The following is a 15,555-nucleotide window of genomic DNA, read 5'->3' on the forward strand; positions in this document are numbered from 1 at the left end:
GTGCTTACGTGAAAGTCAAAGATGACGTTCAAGTATTTCTTTATGAATGAGGCCCCTGGTCTCACACGGCAGACGTCAGAATTCGACGTTGATGGACAAACATTAATCTGCTCTATTCATACATTAATCTGCTCTATTCAGACATTAATCTGCTCTATTCAGACATTAATCTGCTCTATTTGTGGTGTTATGTTAGTTAGAACATAAGGATAATAAATATATGGTGTGACGCTTATGCTGTAGACCAATGGGAATGAGTTGGGGATAGAGGGGAGAGCATGCACAGTGGGAAAGCGGGCAGAGTGGAATGAATGGTGGAACTGGATGGTTAATAAAGTACGTGATATATAGTTAACAGTTGTCTCACGCGTTTACATTACGAAACACGACACTATTCAGACATTAATCTGCTCTATTCAGACATTAATCTGCTCTATTCAGACATTAATCTGCTCTATTCATACATTAATCTGCTCTATTCAGACATTAATCTGCTCTATTCACACATTAATCTGCTCTATTCACAGATTAATCTGCTCTATTCATACATTAATCTGCTCTATTCAGACATTAATCTGCTCTATTCAGACATTAATCTGCTCTATTCATACATTAATCTGCTCTATTCAGACATTAATCTGCTCTATTCACACATTAATGTCTTCACAAATGACCCAACTCTGATAGTCTTTATATCAAATCTGAGAATGAAATTCAGTATGCTAATTATAAAAGGGGTATGCTATTGATAATATGAATGAATGAATCAATGAATGGTCTTTATTGTCATTGATATAGTACTGGTTTACATAAATAAAGGCTATGTACACTATCCACTATACTATACTGTACAAATAAAACACTGTGCTGTACTCTATGCTATGCTATACCTATTCTAACATTTCCTATTCTCGGCAACCTTATGTACCCTAGGGTTGTCATATTGCACATAGTGTTATTGCACATTCATTTAAAGTGTCGCAGTTTGCAGGCTTGAAATGTACATATCATTGTAGCATGATATGCTAAATGTAGCATATCATTTAGATTGTTTTTAATGTATTGTTTTAGATAATTCATTATTTTAAAATATTATTTTCTTTAGATAAACAACTAAAATAAAAAATCTAAATTAGATGCTATTGATACTGCATAGACACACATTGATATAATATACTTGTATGTGTCAGGGGACAATGTTGCACTCTGATATTTAGTGTGTCTCTGTTGCGCCCTTCTTCTCTGAGTCACCAGAGGGCGTAACACCCCCTATCAATTGTTTTAAGGTCAATTGTAATTGAGCTTGAGTTACAAGACTTCCTCACATACCGGTATGTTCGGAACACATGCGTAGTGACAATGGCTCAAATAATTACTGGAGACCGAGGGGGGAAAATATTAGTTCTGGATAACTTTAGGTACCAGAAACACCGCACAAATTTACAGAATATTCGGTGGCGGTGTTGGAGAGAAGACTGCCGGACAGTTCTGGTTACAAACATCTTTGATGTAGAGGGGGTCAATCCCAACATAGAAGTTCGGGAGGTCCGCGAACATGTGCATGCCCCCGATACACAAATGGTGAACAATGCGCAATTTCGCCAAGTGATTACTGGAGAGGTGGTGAGAGAACCCACAGTACCAATCAAGCGCATTTACGATGCTGAGTGCGTAGGTCTACAGCGGGGCCGTCCCATCCAGCGTGGAGGTCGCGGGCGACCTCCTCAAAGATTCTCCTCAGTTAGGTCTGTTATGGCCAGAGCCAGAGCTGCAGTAATCCCTCCCGTCCCAGCTACCGTTGATGATGTAAGGATCGACGGTCAATGGGCTGAGACATGGGGCAGAGACCATTTCCTCCTGCACCAAGACAGTGAGTGGGGCATAGCAGTGTTTTCCACAGAGGACAACCTGAGACAGCTGCGACACTGCAGGACATTATACATGGATGCTACATTCAAGTCGTGCCCACGCCCATACAACCAAGTATTTACTATACTCGGGGACATTCATGGCTTCGTTGTCCCCCTTGTACATGTCCTCATGGAGCAACGTACAATTGGACACTACCGACAAGTGTTCCAGTGTGTCAAAACGTCACTCAGGAGAATCACCCACCACCTTTGGCGTCCGCGTAAAGTCATCTGTGACTTTGAGCAAGCGCTGAAAACTGCTCTTGAAACGGAGTTGCCACAAGCCAGAATCGGAGGATGCTACTTCCATTTCAACCAAGCCTTGTGGAAGAGGGTACAGGCACTTGGATTGGCTGGTCCATTCCGTCATGACCATCCACTGGCAGCAGTCATCCGCAAGGTTTGTTGTGTTCTGTCTGCACTGCTGTCTGTCCTGTGTTGTTTTGTTTGCATTGCATTTAGAAATGCTCTTACTGTAACGCCAAATCAAATTCCTATATGTGTATGCTTAATGTGTATGCATAAATGGCAATAAACGTTATCTCATCTCTCATCTCATCTCATCTCATCTCATCTCAAGGTGATGGCCTTAGGACACCTGCCTCTGCCTCTGGTCCAGATCAATTTTGATCTTCTCCTCAACCACAGAAACACCAGGCGTGCCCTGATGAACCACCCTGAGTTACAAGACTTCCTTGCGTATGTTCGTAACACATATGTCCATCCTGGAGCGGCCTTCCCACCAGCGATGTGGAATGTGTTCGAAAGAAACATGGAGCAAAGGACCAATAATCATGTTGAATGTAAGTGTAACAATGACAGATCTGAACAAAAAATATATAATTTCATCTAATAACTAAATCTGAAGTATTAAGTTAATTATTTTATATTGTTAATATAATATTGTCTGCTAATTATGGGTTAATTCATTCTTATCCTATCACCTCTGGGCCTGTGCGTATATCGAGGTTTAACTATGAGCCGAAACAAAAATTAACAAAACATCAAACACAGCAGAGGACAGGAGGGCTCTTTAAACAGGTGGACGAGTTGCCACGTACAGGCGCGCTAATGATGATGGACATAACATCAGTCCAATCATGGGCGGGCACCGTGATTGAGAAAGGATTAAGAAAGGATTTAAAATTGTGAAAGGAGGAGACACAGAGGGGAAAATGTTCAATGTCAAAATGTTCATGCCAAACTAATAACATTTAGGGCCTGATTTACTAAGATCCCAAATAACGAATACTAATTGAAGTTCACACACAGGGGAAGTTGAGATATACTTCAAATAAGGCCCGCTATCTTCTACATTGGAAAGATCAACAATCCTCACTGCACACCGTTAGTAGATCAGCCTGCAGATGTAGAACCAGTTTGCACATTAATAGGCCATTAATAGGCTAATAAGTTATAATTCTGTATTTTTGTTCTAGCTTATCATCGTACTCTGAACGATGCTGTCCAAGTGCGCCATCCTTCACTTTGGAAATTCCTTCGGCACCTGAAGGATCAGCAAACGCTTGCAGAGGGTAAACTGGGGATGGCAGACAGAGGCCACGCTCCCCCAACAAGGAGACGGAAGTGGAGGGAGTTGGAGGCCCGTCTACTGAGGCTGAAAGGACAGTACATGCAGGGCCACAGAGATCTGGCTTCGTACTGGAGGGCTGTCAGCCGTAGCGTCCGTATGGGCTAGATTTCCACATTTATTTTGATAGCACTTTGGCCTATGTTGTTGTTATTATTATTGTTATTGGCCTAATTGTGTTATTGTTATTATTATTATTATTGTTATTATTAGTTAGAATAAGCTGTACGCCATTGTTTACGCCATCATGTATGCCATTGTTTACATGTTATTTAGCTCTTTCATTTGTTTTTGCCAAGTTATTGCTGTACCATAGTTTTGTTATTGAAAGATGTCTGTACCTTTCCAGTTTATATGGACCTGTTTACTTAGTAAGCCATATAGTTATTATTACAATATATGTGATGCCAGAGTTAGGACTGATAATTGCACTAGAGCTCATGTGTCAGGATTACCAGGTTTCAGCAGTGAAACAGTAGGCCTCTCCTTATTAGTGCCTGACTACTAAAACACTAGAGTGAAAGAGACTACATCTCTGTATGCCAGGATCCCCCGAGGATTTGATGTGTGCAAGAGGATGTGTCACACTCTATGTGCTACGGATACTGGCTAGTTACTTAGGGATTATATTATGGGATATGTGACACTGTAACCTAGAGACACACTGCGCTGTTACGTGACGTCCTGCCAATGGGATGTACAGTATTGTCTCAGGTTGGCATTTTGATGCTTGGTCTTGGAAACAAACACCATGTTTGCACAAACATTGTTTTTTTTTTGTTGTTGTTGGTTGCAATAAAAGCCTATATTTTGGATTGATATCTCTACTGTATTTATTTGATTCCGTTTGACCAAAATATAGAAAAAATATTTCTTTAATCCATGCATACAATTGCAAATGTTGGGCCGCTACCCACACGTTTAGCTGTGTTGCTCATTCCACAAATGCATGATCCTTACAAGTCATACCTCGTTGTAAAAGTGACTAATCAGCGGGTCATTCCACTAAAGGTGGATCAGTATAGCGGCGCTCAGGGAACTCGAGATTGGAAATCAAGCCTCAGGTGATTCCTCGAACGAGGATCAGCCTTGTGTCATCAGTGTTCACAGAAGACAGGCTTACAAATCTTCGATATGGGCGCGTGCACGCAGACATAAAAAGCCCTGAAGTGTCGATCTGTCGAAATGAAGATACTCCACTCTGCAGGGGTACTACATTTGCGCAGCATTCCGAATTATTGATTTTTATGAAGACGGAAAAATAAGATGTAAAATAGTGCAATACTGCCGCAATTAACAAGGCGAGGGAAATGGTTTGGCAAGAAATTGCTGACCGATTAAATGCGTAGGTCATACTAGCCCCAGTTATTGTTATATGTTCATATTTTAATAAATGAATATTACTACTGTGGTGATATCCGCAGCAGGCTACAAACCGTCATATCGCCACAATGGCCTAGTGGTATTGACTGCTGCCATAGGATTTAATCGTCATTTTATATCAGTGGTTCGAATCCCTCTTCAGGCGCACTTTTTACTGCATTTCGTTGTCTGAATCTAATCTAAAATCTCATCTAAAAAAGTATTGTAGGCTATAAAATTATGGTGCAGGCTAATTTACAAGAACTGACACGATTACAATGGTGTTTGAAACCTTTGCATGAAATCTTCGGTTAAATGTAAAAAAAAAAAAAAATGAATGACTTAGTCAAGTCTCGAACTCGCAACCTTTGGAACTCCAGTCCGCAGCCTTAACCACTACGCTAGCATGACAGCAATGCAAGTTGTTTCTTTTTACACTCTTTTCTTTATTGATATATCGATTTATCTATCACACTTTCAAAATATCAAGTTATCTATCACACAATCAAACTATCTATCGATCGATCACACTTTCAAAATATCAAATTATCTATCTATCACACAGTCAAACTATCTAATCTATCTATCTCGTGTGAAGTGGGAACTAATATTTCCTAGGGAGGAACTATCGTTCGGGATGTAGTTTCCGCCTGTGAGCCTTTTTTGACGCGCGTCTCACTATAGCCTGTGTTTTCGATTTCGAAGACGTCACTCACTGTGCTACGAAAACTGGCTAGTTACTTAGGGATTATATTATGGGATATGTGACACTGTAACCTAGAGACACACTGCGCTGTTACGTGACGTCCTGCCAATGGGATGTACAGTATTGTCCCATAGGTTGGCATTTTGATGCTTGGTCTTGGAAACAAACACCATGTTTGCACAAACATAGTTTTTTTGTTGTTGTTGTTGGTTGCAATAAAAGCCTATATTTTGGATTGATATCTCTACTGTATTTATTTGATTTCGTTTGACAAAAATATAGAAAAAATATTTAATAATGTGTATATATATATATATATATATATATATATATATATATCACTGGTGTTCTTTTAGGAATATAAGATTTTCAATTCCATCTCGAAAATGATCTATCTAGGGAGTTATATAAAATGCTGAGACAATACTATGACATTCATTGTGTTCTTCATTATTTCCAAGTCATCTTAAGACCCCCCCCAAAAAAAAAAAAAAAAAAAAAAATATCAAACTCTCATGCAGTACCACATAACGACACATGAGGTCGCTTGACACAACGGCAGGCGGGGAACATAGGACCCTTTTTCGGAAGCGGGGAACATAGAACCCTTTTTCGGAAGCGGGGAACATAGAACCCTTTTTCGGAAGTGCGGAACAGGGGAACATAGGACCCGGGGAACATAGGACCCGGGGAACATAGGCATGCTCCCGCTCCTTGCATCATTTCTGAGCGGGCAATCAGAAGTTAGTTAGAAGAGTAGCCCAAGATCAGGGACCACTTGAGCAGAGCTCCAGAAAGACCTGGAAGCAACGGCTTCAGTTATCACAAAGAAAACAGTAGTCAATGCACTCCACTGCCACGGTCTCCATTCGCGATCACCCCGGAGGACTCCATTACTGAAGAAAAGACATGTTGAAGATCGTTTGAAGTTTGCTACAGAAAATTTGGAGAAGCCTGTAGATTACTGGCAGAATGTAGTGTGGTCAGACGAGACAAAGATCTAACTTTTTGGCAATAATAGAATGGCCATGTTTGGAGAAATGGCTCATATCTGTGCTCTTTACAACAAGTTTGTTTACGCTCTCCATCTCGGTTGGCTTTGGTTGACAGTTGCTGCACAGACACCAGCGATTATGTCCCACTCGCACCGAATCGTCTTCATTTTCATCTACTTTTTGTGTAATGTCTTTTCTGCTGTCCTCCTCGCTGCACTCGGGTTCAAATTGAAAAGGCTGGACAGAAAACATAGCTAGCTAATTGCGACCTGTGACCTCTGTCCTCTTGTATTCATAAAAGATGGAAGAGGGGAGGAGGGTGGGGATGTGTTGTATGGTGTTGTGCCCACACCAAATTAAGCGTCATTACGTCACAGACGTGTTGAAAATGTCAAACATCTGTAATGTTTTTTGAGATATCTCAGATATCAGCCTGCCGACTGCCATAAATATTGACGTAGCAGGGCAAATTCTCAAAGCATTTGAAAATTCTGAGCCCATTTCTTTTCTTTTCATTTAATTTTCTCTGATGGATCTCCTTTAACACCCTATAGAGAGAAGTGCACCACGCATGTTCATATACATACTATATATACTGCAGAAAAATCCATCATGGCAGACTTTATGGGTTCTTGAGGCAAATATGTTCCCCATGAGGAAAGACACATATGTACCAAGTTTCATAGACAACGGGGTAGAAATGCCAGCATTGTGAAGTTACTTGATTTTCTATTTGTTATTATAGCGCCACCTATGGTCTATGTTACTTATTTCTGGCATTGTTACTGATGGTCTCTAGTTGTGGCATGCACATGTATAGCATTTTTGGTCAGGGACTTTTTGAGCTATTTGACCAAAGCGGGGAAAAGAATAAGAATAAGAAGTATACCACCAATGACAATACTGTAGGAACACTAATTAAAAGCTCGGTGATGTGTTGAATACTTCCCCCACTGTACATATCTCATATTGAGATGCTGTGGCAGCTGCTGTCTGTTTAATTACCTCCTATGAAGATTAAGATAATATCAATGACCCCTACAGACCTCTCCAGTCAAGAGGAAACAGCATCACCAGCTATTTGGTACAATGCAAAGACAGTGCAAATAGCCTATTTGTGTCCACAGTCAGAGAGAGAGAGAGGAGAGAGCAATGTTGTTGAATTAAGTGGTCTCTTTCATTTACACTTTGTCAAAATCTCAACCTCTAGTGAAACAGGATTAACATAATCTTTGCCTTTTCAAGTCAAGTCCAAGTCATGCAGTTTATTTAGTTCACAAGGAATTCCATCTAAATTAAATAGTAACTATACATCTATAATTGGCCATTACGTCAGTGAATGAATGTTGTAAAGATGTTTTTTTGTGGACACTGACGTAGATCCAATGCGTAGATATGGTGTTCTTTTTTTGGAACGGAAGACAGGCGCCACTGGTACCATTTTAATAGGAAGATGACCAGTGATACTGTATGAGGATAGTCTACACGAGAACGTCATATAAGACCTGAGACCCCACCTACGCTTTGGTAGCTGATTGGACTTACGCAGATCCCCAGCTATCATTGAATAATCAGAGGGGTGGACACCTCGCTCTGTCCTCCAGGATCTCACTGCAGGACCTGTTCTCTCCTCTCACCACTCCTCAGCAGGGCGCACGCAGTCTCCTCTCGCAAAAGAATATTACCACGCCGGAAAAACACAGGTAAATTAAATTAAATAACAAAAGTATTTTGTTGAGAATATGTGATACTTGGGAGTATTGTATATGTAAACGTATTAACCATGTATTTGCCCGGCAATTAGACAGCTTAAGGATTTTGGTGACATTTGGAGATGGAGACGTATCAACTTTTCCAACTAACTAAAAAAAAAAGGGATTTTTGTAGTGTGCACCTATATTTTATATCTTTAGAGATCTACACAAAGCAAATAACGTTCATTGTTTATGAATTGCCCAATCATTTTGCAAGAACATATCTATACCTTTCCGTGCGCATCCATTACGCACAAACAATATATATTTTAAATGCCACAGGGAACCTGCCACATTTTAAAGAAGCTACAGACAACATGTGTACTATGTGTACAGTACAGAAAGTTCTGTCAATTTATATACACCCCCTATATATTTGAATTACTGCAGAATCTATTACTTGTGGATAAATATCAATGGAGATTGATGCCTGCACATTTTACAGAACAATTCAGTCAATTGCAATATGACGGCAGCATCCGCTAATATTAAATATAATAATATAATAATAATTATAACTATAATCATCATCGTCGTCGTCGTCGTCGTCATCATCATAATCCTAATAATGTATCTGAATTTATAATAATTTATAGGAAAAAAGTATGCCACCAGATAGATTGAATTGACAAAAACAGCAAACACAGTCAACACAACACAATATCACTAACTTTAACCAACATGTGTGCAGGTGGTGCAAAGAAGATGAGAGGAGGTTTACTGGTGGTGGTCCTGTTGCTCATCATGGAACTCCGGTTGACCCAGTCCCGCTGCGAGGAGCCAGGGTCACAAAGATCAGCCTCAGAGGTAGAGGTTTCCCATTCAATAGCAGTTTTGACCTCAGAGGAGAACGTAAAGTGCATTTTTGCTATGTGGTAAATGAAAATGAAAAAATGAAATAAAAAACACTCAATTGAAATTGTCCAAATAACTCGCCGATTGTTGTAATCAATATGATTGAAATGTGTGTTTGACTAGTCAATAAATTGAAGGAAATGCTCCCATAAATTCCATCATTCCAGGAGAATCCGGTGTTTGGTAGCCTCCAGCGAAGTCTTCTGAAGAGGTACAGCGACGTGGATTACGACAGTTTCGTGGGTCTCATGGGGAGAAGAAGTGCGGGTAGGCTAAGCAGCGCGTTATAGATATAATTATGTAATTCTCCTTATGATGGTTAGAGGGGTGATTGATAAGCTACTGTCACTGAGGCTCTTATTTATATATTAAGGGAAAACCTGGTAACAAACAGGGTTTTATGAAGTGTGTTTTGTTTCCAGATACAAATGGTGCACCACCGTCTCAACATAAGAGTAAGACAAACCACTTTTGATATACTGTCTTTTTCAAGAGGAAATGCTAATGTTAATTAGATTAATTAGAGGATATTATGACAGTACATTTCCTATGGATAGAGTACACTGTGAGTACTGCATTTCATAACATGATTAAACATGTTGTTGCAGGGGACATGCATGACATTTTTGTTGGACTTATGGGCCGAAGAAACTCTGAGCTTGGTGAGTGTGGAAAATGTGGAACATCATTTATACCTCTAACAATTGCAATATGCACTGGAGAAAATGTATCTTCCTCCTCAGTCACTCAGTGTCTGCTCACACAGGTAACGTGCGTCCCTGGAGGAAGGAGTACCCAGAGACACCAAGAGGTATTTTCTTTAACAAGTGCAGACAGAGGTGAGTGTGTCTGAAATCCTTTCATTCAGGACACTGCATTTATCCTGTCAAAACTAATCTTGCAAAGAAAGAGTTAACAACGCTTAAAGATGTAATACTAGGTTATATGAAGCTTTTCCTCTTTGTCACCAAAAAAACATGCTGAATCATTACTTATGACGCATTGGCAGTCTTTGACAGTGCGTCCACTTGTGGCGCTTTTCCACTATACGGCCCGGCTCGGCTCGGCTCAGCTCGCTTCGGCACGCTTTTGAACAGTTCTGGGTATTGGCGCTTTTCCACTATACACAAGAGACCAGGAACGAGTAGGAGGAGCAGGAGATAGTAGGCGGAGTTACGCGTCATAACAGTGTCATAAGATTCCCCCCGCTATACAGATCAGCAGGGGGAAAGTTCAACTGTTCAAAAAGTGCAACTTCTCTGCTTTCAGAAACTCTTTGAATTTTTTAGATTGGGCATATAGTTCATGAATTACTGTAGTTTGAATCCGCTGTAGACAGCTCCGGTTTCGGAGCAAGACTACCGGCATTAGTCAAATACATGCTCACATCAAGTCATCCGCTCACTGCTGTCCATCAAAAATGGCACATCCATCAATAATATTACATAATAACAACTGCTCTGATTAGATTGCTTAGATTGTTTAATACATCAACGGGGGGAAAAGCGAGATGAACTCGCGAGTATCATGCCTCATTGAACGAAAAGTCGTTGTTGATACCCTGCCTATTTGCTTTTTCGAAATGTTTAGGACGTTTCTGGGCGTCTACCATTTACTGTGGGCGTATAACCTGCAACTTGCTCAGTGGCTACCTACTGAGCTGCAAGCATGCATTTGTCAATATTGAAAGCCGGCCTAAGCAACTGAAGCTTGGTGTGCAAAAACTTTTGTAATATGTATTCTGATGATTTTTCCTGGTATATATCCTGTTTCACATTGCAGCCTTGTCTGATTTTTGTTTGGGGAATGAGGGGATTTGTTTGTAACTTCGGGTTTAGCAGGAAAACGTTGTACTGTGTATAGCCAGTGACGGAACCGAGTGTGCACCCTCACCCTGGGTGACAGACACTGCTTTGCGGTGCGGAGCTGGTGGATAGTAGGGAAATAATGGGGCTTGGGAATGGCGTAGTGTAGGGTATCTGTGACACGGTTTTAAAGCACTCATTTCATGAGTGTCTTCATGTGAGTGGCTGGTACATTTCAACCACAAAGGTCTTGCTAGTTTCAGGGTCATAGACATTTTCTGGATGAAAATCTGAAAATGATTGACATTTATAAGTAGTTTGCATTGAGCAAGGGGTAGGGGGAGAGAGGAGGACACTGTAATTGCAATTCCCATTGTAGTGAAAAGAGGGTGCAATCCTGCATATGGTGCATTTACATTAGAAATATCAAACCAAGATTTTCAGAAGCACTTGTCTATGGGTTACTAGAGAAGTATAACCATTAATACTCTCTTACAGTAATTGATAGAAGTAAGAATTAATAAAGAGTAGGCCTACATTTGCTTTACTTTTAAGATTAATTACATTTTAATGTTATGTGTTGCATTCTAGAAGATCTTCTACATACTGTGAAAAACACATTTAAAAATGTATCTTTTTTTATTTTTTATTCCAGGTTTCGTCGTGGGTAAAACAGAAGAACGTCACACTGAGCCATCTCTATCATCAAGCCAAGACAAGCCCTTCTCAGAAGATTTGAGATGATATAGACTACACAAGAGCAACTATTTGTTCTATGAATATTGCAAAAGGAATTTAACCAACCTGTAGCATGTGCAAATGGGTTGTGACATAGTAACTATTAACTATACCATTTGTATATAACATGTTTTATCTGAAAGACATCACCGGTAACATCTGATAATATCTATTTCTTTACCATAGTGTTCTTTTCTCCAAAGACTCAAGATAAACATACCTTTTGTAAATAAACAATTGATTTAACAGGCCTTTGTGTTTACTGTCACCGCTGTGTGAATAGGCTGGTTGCCTTTTGCAAAAGCCTCTCAGTTGAAACTACGTTAAGCCATGCTCATTCATTCAACATATACCTTATCTTTGTGTCATGCCATATCAAGTTACATATCAATAATACTCTGAAGAACAAGTGCAACATGGTCCATTTGTGACCGTATCACACGTCTCAAAGAATGAAAAATGTAGGCTCTAGAGTCTAGACAATACTGTGTACTGTTATCCTTCATGCTACAATACATAAAGAGCTAGACATCATGCCGCTTGGATAATGAACATGGTATGACATCTACTCTGACTAACCACCTGATCATCCACACAGAGTACCATGAAACAACCCTCATTAACAGAAGGTCAAGTCATTCCAACAACAGTCATTTATTTATTTTTCATCTTTTTACAGTCATCATAAAAGTATTTGTGCATACAATTAAAATTGCATACATAACATGTACCAATCCTATCTCTACAACAGCTACAGTAAAGAGAAAATACTGTATTTGGTGGCAAAATAAACATTCAAATCGAGCTGTTTTATTTTCCCTATACTAAAAGATTTGACCCCGAATAGCAATAATCTGGATCAATCAGATTCAAAGTTTTGAAATACTGGCCAGCATCTGGTGGGGTCAGTGGATCACAGAATTCAGGCAGTTATTGCATGCAAAGGATATGTGACAAAATACTAAACTTATGTAGGGTTAGGGTTAGACATAAGACATTGGTGCCATGAAATAGAGGGATTGTATACAAATGGTTGTCATTACTAAATGGTGAAACCAATATGTACAGAAATAAACCCTCAAATAGAAGATGATAATCTGTACGTAAACCTCATAGGAACTGTTTGATTTAAAATCCAAAAGATTGCCAAAAGAAGAAATAATGTTTCACTGCCTCAATATTTACAGAGGGAACTGTATATCTGATCCAGAAGAAGACTTGTAACAAGAATCCTCAGCATCAACCGGCAAGAACCAATGGTTCTCAAGCCTAATGGCCCTTATCTCCTGTTTCCATAGCGTGAGACAGCTTGATGTACTTGTACAACCCGTGGACATGACGCTGGTATGTCACAGTCTTACCCCCAATCCAACCCCTTAATGAGTGCCAAGCAGGGAGGTATCTGTACCATTTTTATAGTCTTTGGTATGACTTGGCCAGGGATCGAACTGACGACCTCCCAATCTCAGGGTGGACACTCTAACCGCAAGGCCAAATAAGTGCAATAACCAATAACAAAAAGTTATTTGACAGGTGGATGGCAAATACAAATGGATTATGGGAACACTGTTAGTAGTGACAGTGATAATATACTGTAGACACAGTAGTATCACACAGCCAGCTCTGTAAAGGTCTGACATTTTGAATGCAGCCTGGGCTACTATACTTGTAATACGATCTGTAGTAGTGGATGATAGTAAGTAACTAAGTGATTTGGATAGAATAACAGATACAGAAGGAACAGATATAAAGTTCAATTTAAAAGGTTAATAGACTCAAGATTCTATTAATAAAATTAGGAATTTAATCAACCAACTGTGTGGTCACAGGTACAGTGAGTTTATGAGAAATATCTGGTGATATAATAAAAACAAATGTCTAGCCTGACAATTTCTGCCTAAAACACACATTCAAATACAGTGAGGATCATTGCTGTCTGTATAACTGCTGTCCTGTTGTCAGGGGGGTTTGACCCAGAGTTTCCTTTGCCCCTTTCTCTGACATTGCCTCCACTTTGGGTTGGTCTCCACCCAGAGTGATCGCTGGAGTTGGCAGTGCTCCACTGGCAGTACTCCACCGTCCACTGCTCCCTTTTCCACTACTGAGTCCTCCCAGGCCCAGACCCAGGCTATCGGGTAGAGGAGGCCAGTAGCGGGGCCCGTAGCCATAGGCACGCATGTGGTAGGTGTAGTACTCCAGTATGTACATGAGCTCCGCTTCCACGTAGTGGAAAGATACGTCCAGGTCTGGGCAGCACTGTGGACCCTGTCGGGAGGAACAAAAAGACACACACACACACACACACACGTTACAATACGGCTCAAAGCTAACACCTGTGATCTTTGCTACAACATGAAATGACTGAAATAACTCTTGATTTAACCCAAGTTTAAACCTGACTACTGGTGTGATTGTGACCTTGTTTATATGCCTGCAAGTACCTCAGGGTTTGTGGAAAAACTCATTGCTCATTGTTGACAGTTTGATAACTATTTAGAATTACCTTGTTATCAAAGAGACGTCGGTTGTTTGCTTTACAAAGATACATAATGTGTTGTTTACCCTTGTGCATTGTCATACTGATGTTCAATGTCTGACAGATTCATAATAGACTTGTCTAATTTAAATTGCAAAACACAATTAATTAGCGGCATTATCTGTAACAAATTGGCTAATGTTTCTATTGTTGACAAGGTCTCCAGAGCAATCATCCACAAATCATCAGTCTGATTTCATTCTTTCGACTTTTATACAGTAAAACATGGAATCTAAATGAATAGGAGCATAAAATATAAATTAATTTGGTCAAACAGTATCCACTCTCAGATATCCTTTATATAATACATAAATCCAAGCTGGAGTTTTTTCATCCAAAACTAAAATATATGTGTATTGTACTAGTACAGTGCATATGTCTACACCCTTTTATAGAGTTAGAATATGAATCACAAATATTCAACTGACTTTAAATACAGATGGACTTAAAGACAGAGAGTTCACTGTCTCGTAACACTGTCTTCCTTACCTGACTTAATCACTGTTCCCTCTGTCCTGCTGATTAAGCGGGTCTGAGGCCTTTTGCCTAGGAATTGAGGTTCATCATCACCATGAGATGCCTGGGGGGGTAATTCCTAGAAGGGCGACTAAATCAAATCCTGGCTATTTTTCTAATTCACAATAATTTCAGTTCCATGAATGAGTTCAGTTCTACAGAGCCCCCCTGGGGTCACATGGTAGAAAATAAGTATTTGATGTGTGAATCCGTTCCCTCGGTTTAGTAATTCGTTCCCTCGGTTTAGTAATTCGTTAGGGTTAGGGTTAGGCCCTACGAGCCAGAACGATTGCAAGGATTAGGGTTAGAATCATTGCAATCGTTCTGGCTCGTAGGGGCCTTGTCATGCCAAAACCTGGCAGCTGCCAAATCCTGGCAGGGCCATCAACGATCCAGGAGCGAATTACATGTGAAATTAGCATGCTAGCAGGTGTTTTCATATAAAATGTTATATATTATAGCTGACTAGTGAGCCTGCATCAACCTTAATGCTATTCAAGTGCAAGAAGATTACAATTGTCTTCGCAGTTTAAGATACACACATTAATCTGCTGCGGTAGTAAACACAGCGCAGTAGAATGACGTCACACCGTCATATTAATGTGTGTATCTTAAACTGCGAAGACAATTGTAATCTTCTTGCACTTGAATAGCATTAAGGTTGATGCATCAGTTGATGTTGTTTTATCTGGAAGACATCAACTGTAACATCTGATAAGATCTATTTATTTACCTTTTTTCTCAAGATAAAACTTTTTTTGTAAATAAACAATTGATTTAACAGGCC

At 39.9% G+C, this 15,555-nt stretch overlaps 1 protein-coding gene across 1 annotated transcript; it reads left to right on the forward strand.

Annotated features, from left to right (window-relative positions):
• Positions 1-9,023: 9,023 nt before the first annotated feature.
• On the forward strand, positions 9,024-10,016 carry tac3a (tachykinin precursor 3a; the record flags this gene model as incomplete). Its single annotated transcript, XM_080534590.1, has 3 exons — positions 9,024-9,125; positions 9,341-9,440; positions 9,940-10,016. The coding sequence occupies 3 exons, from the start codon at positions 9,024-9,026 to the stop codon at positions 10,014-10,016; spliced, it is 279 nt and encodes a 92-aa protein (XP_080390716.1).
• Positions 10,017-15,555: the final 5,539 nt, after the last annotated feature.

This window comes from Nansenia antarctica, assembly GCF_963989245.1.
Source record: "Nansenia antarctica genome assembly, chromosome: 6".
Classification (NCBI taxonomy): Eukaryota; Metazoa; Chordata; class Actinopteri; order Argentiniformes; family Microstomatidae; genus Nansenia; species Nansenia antarctica.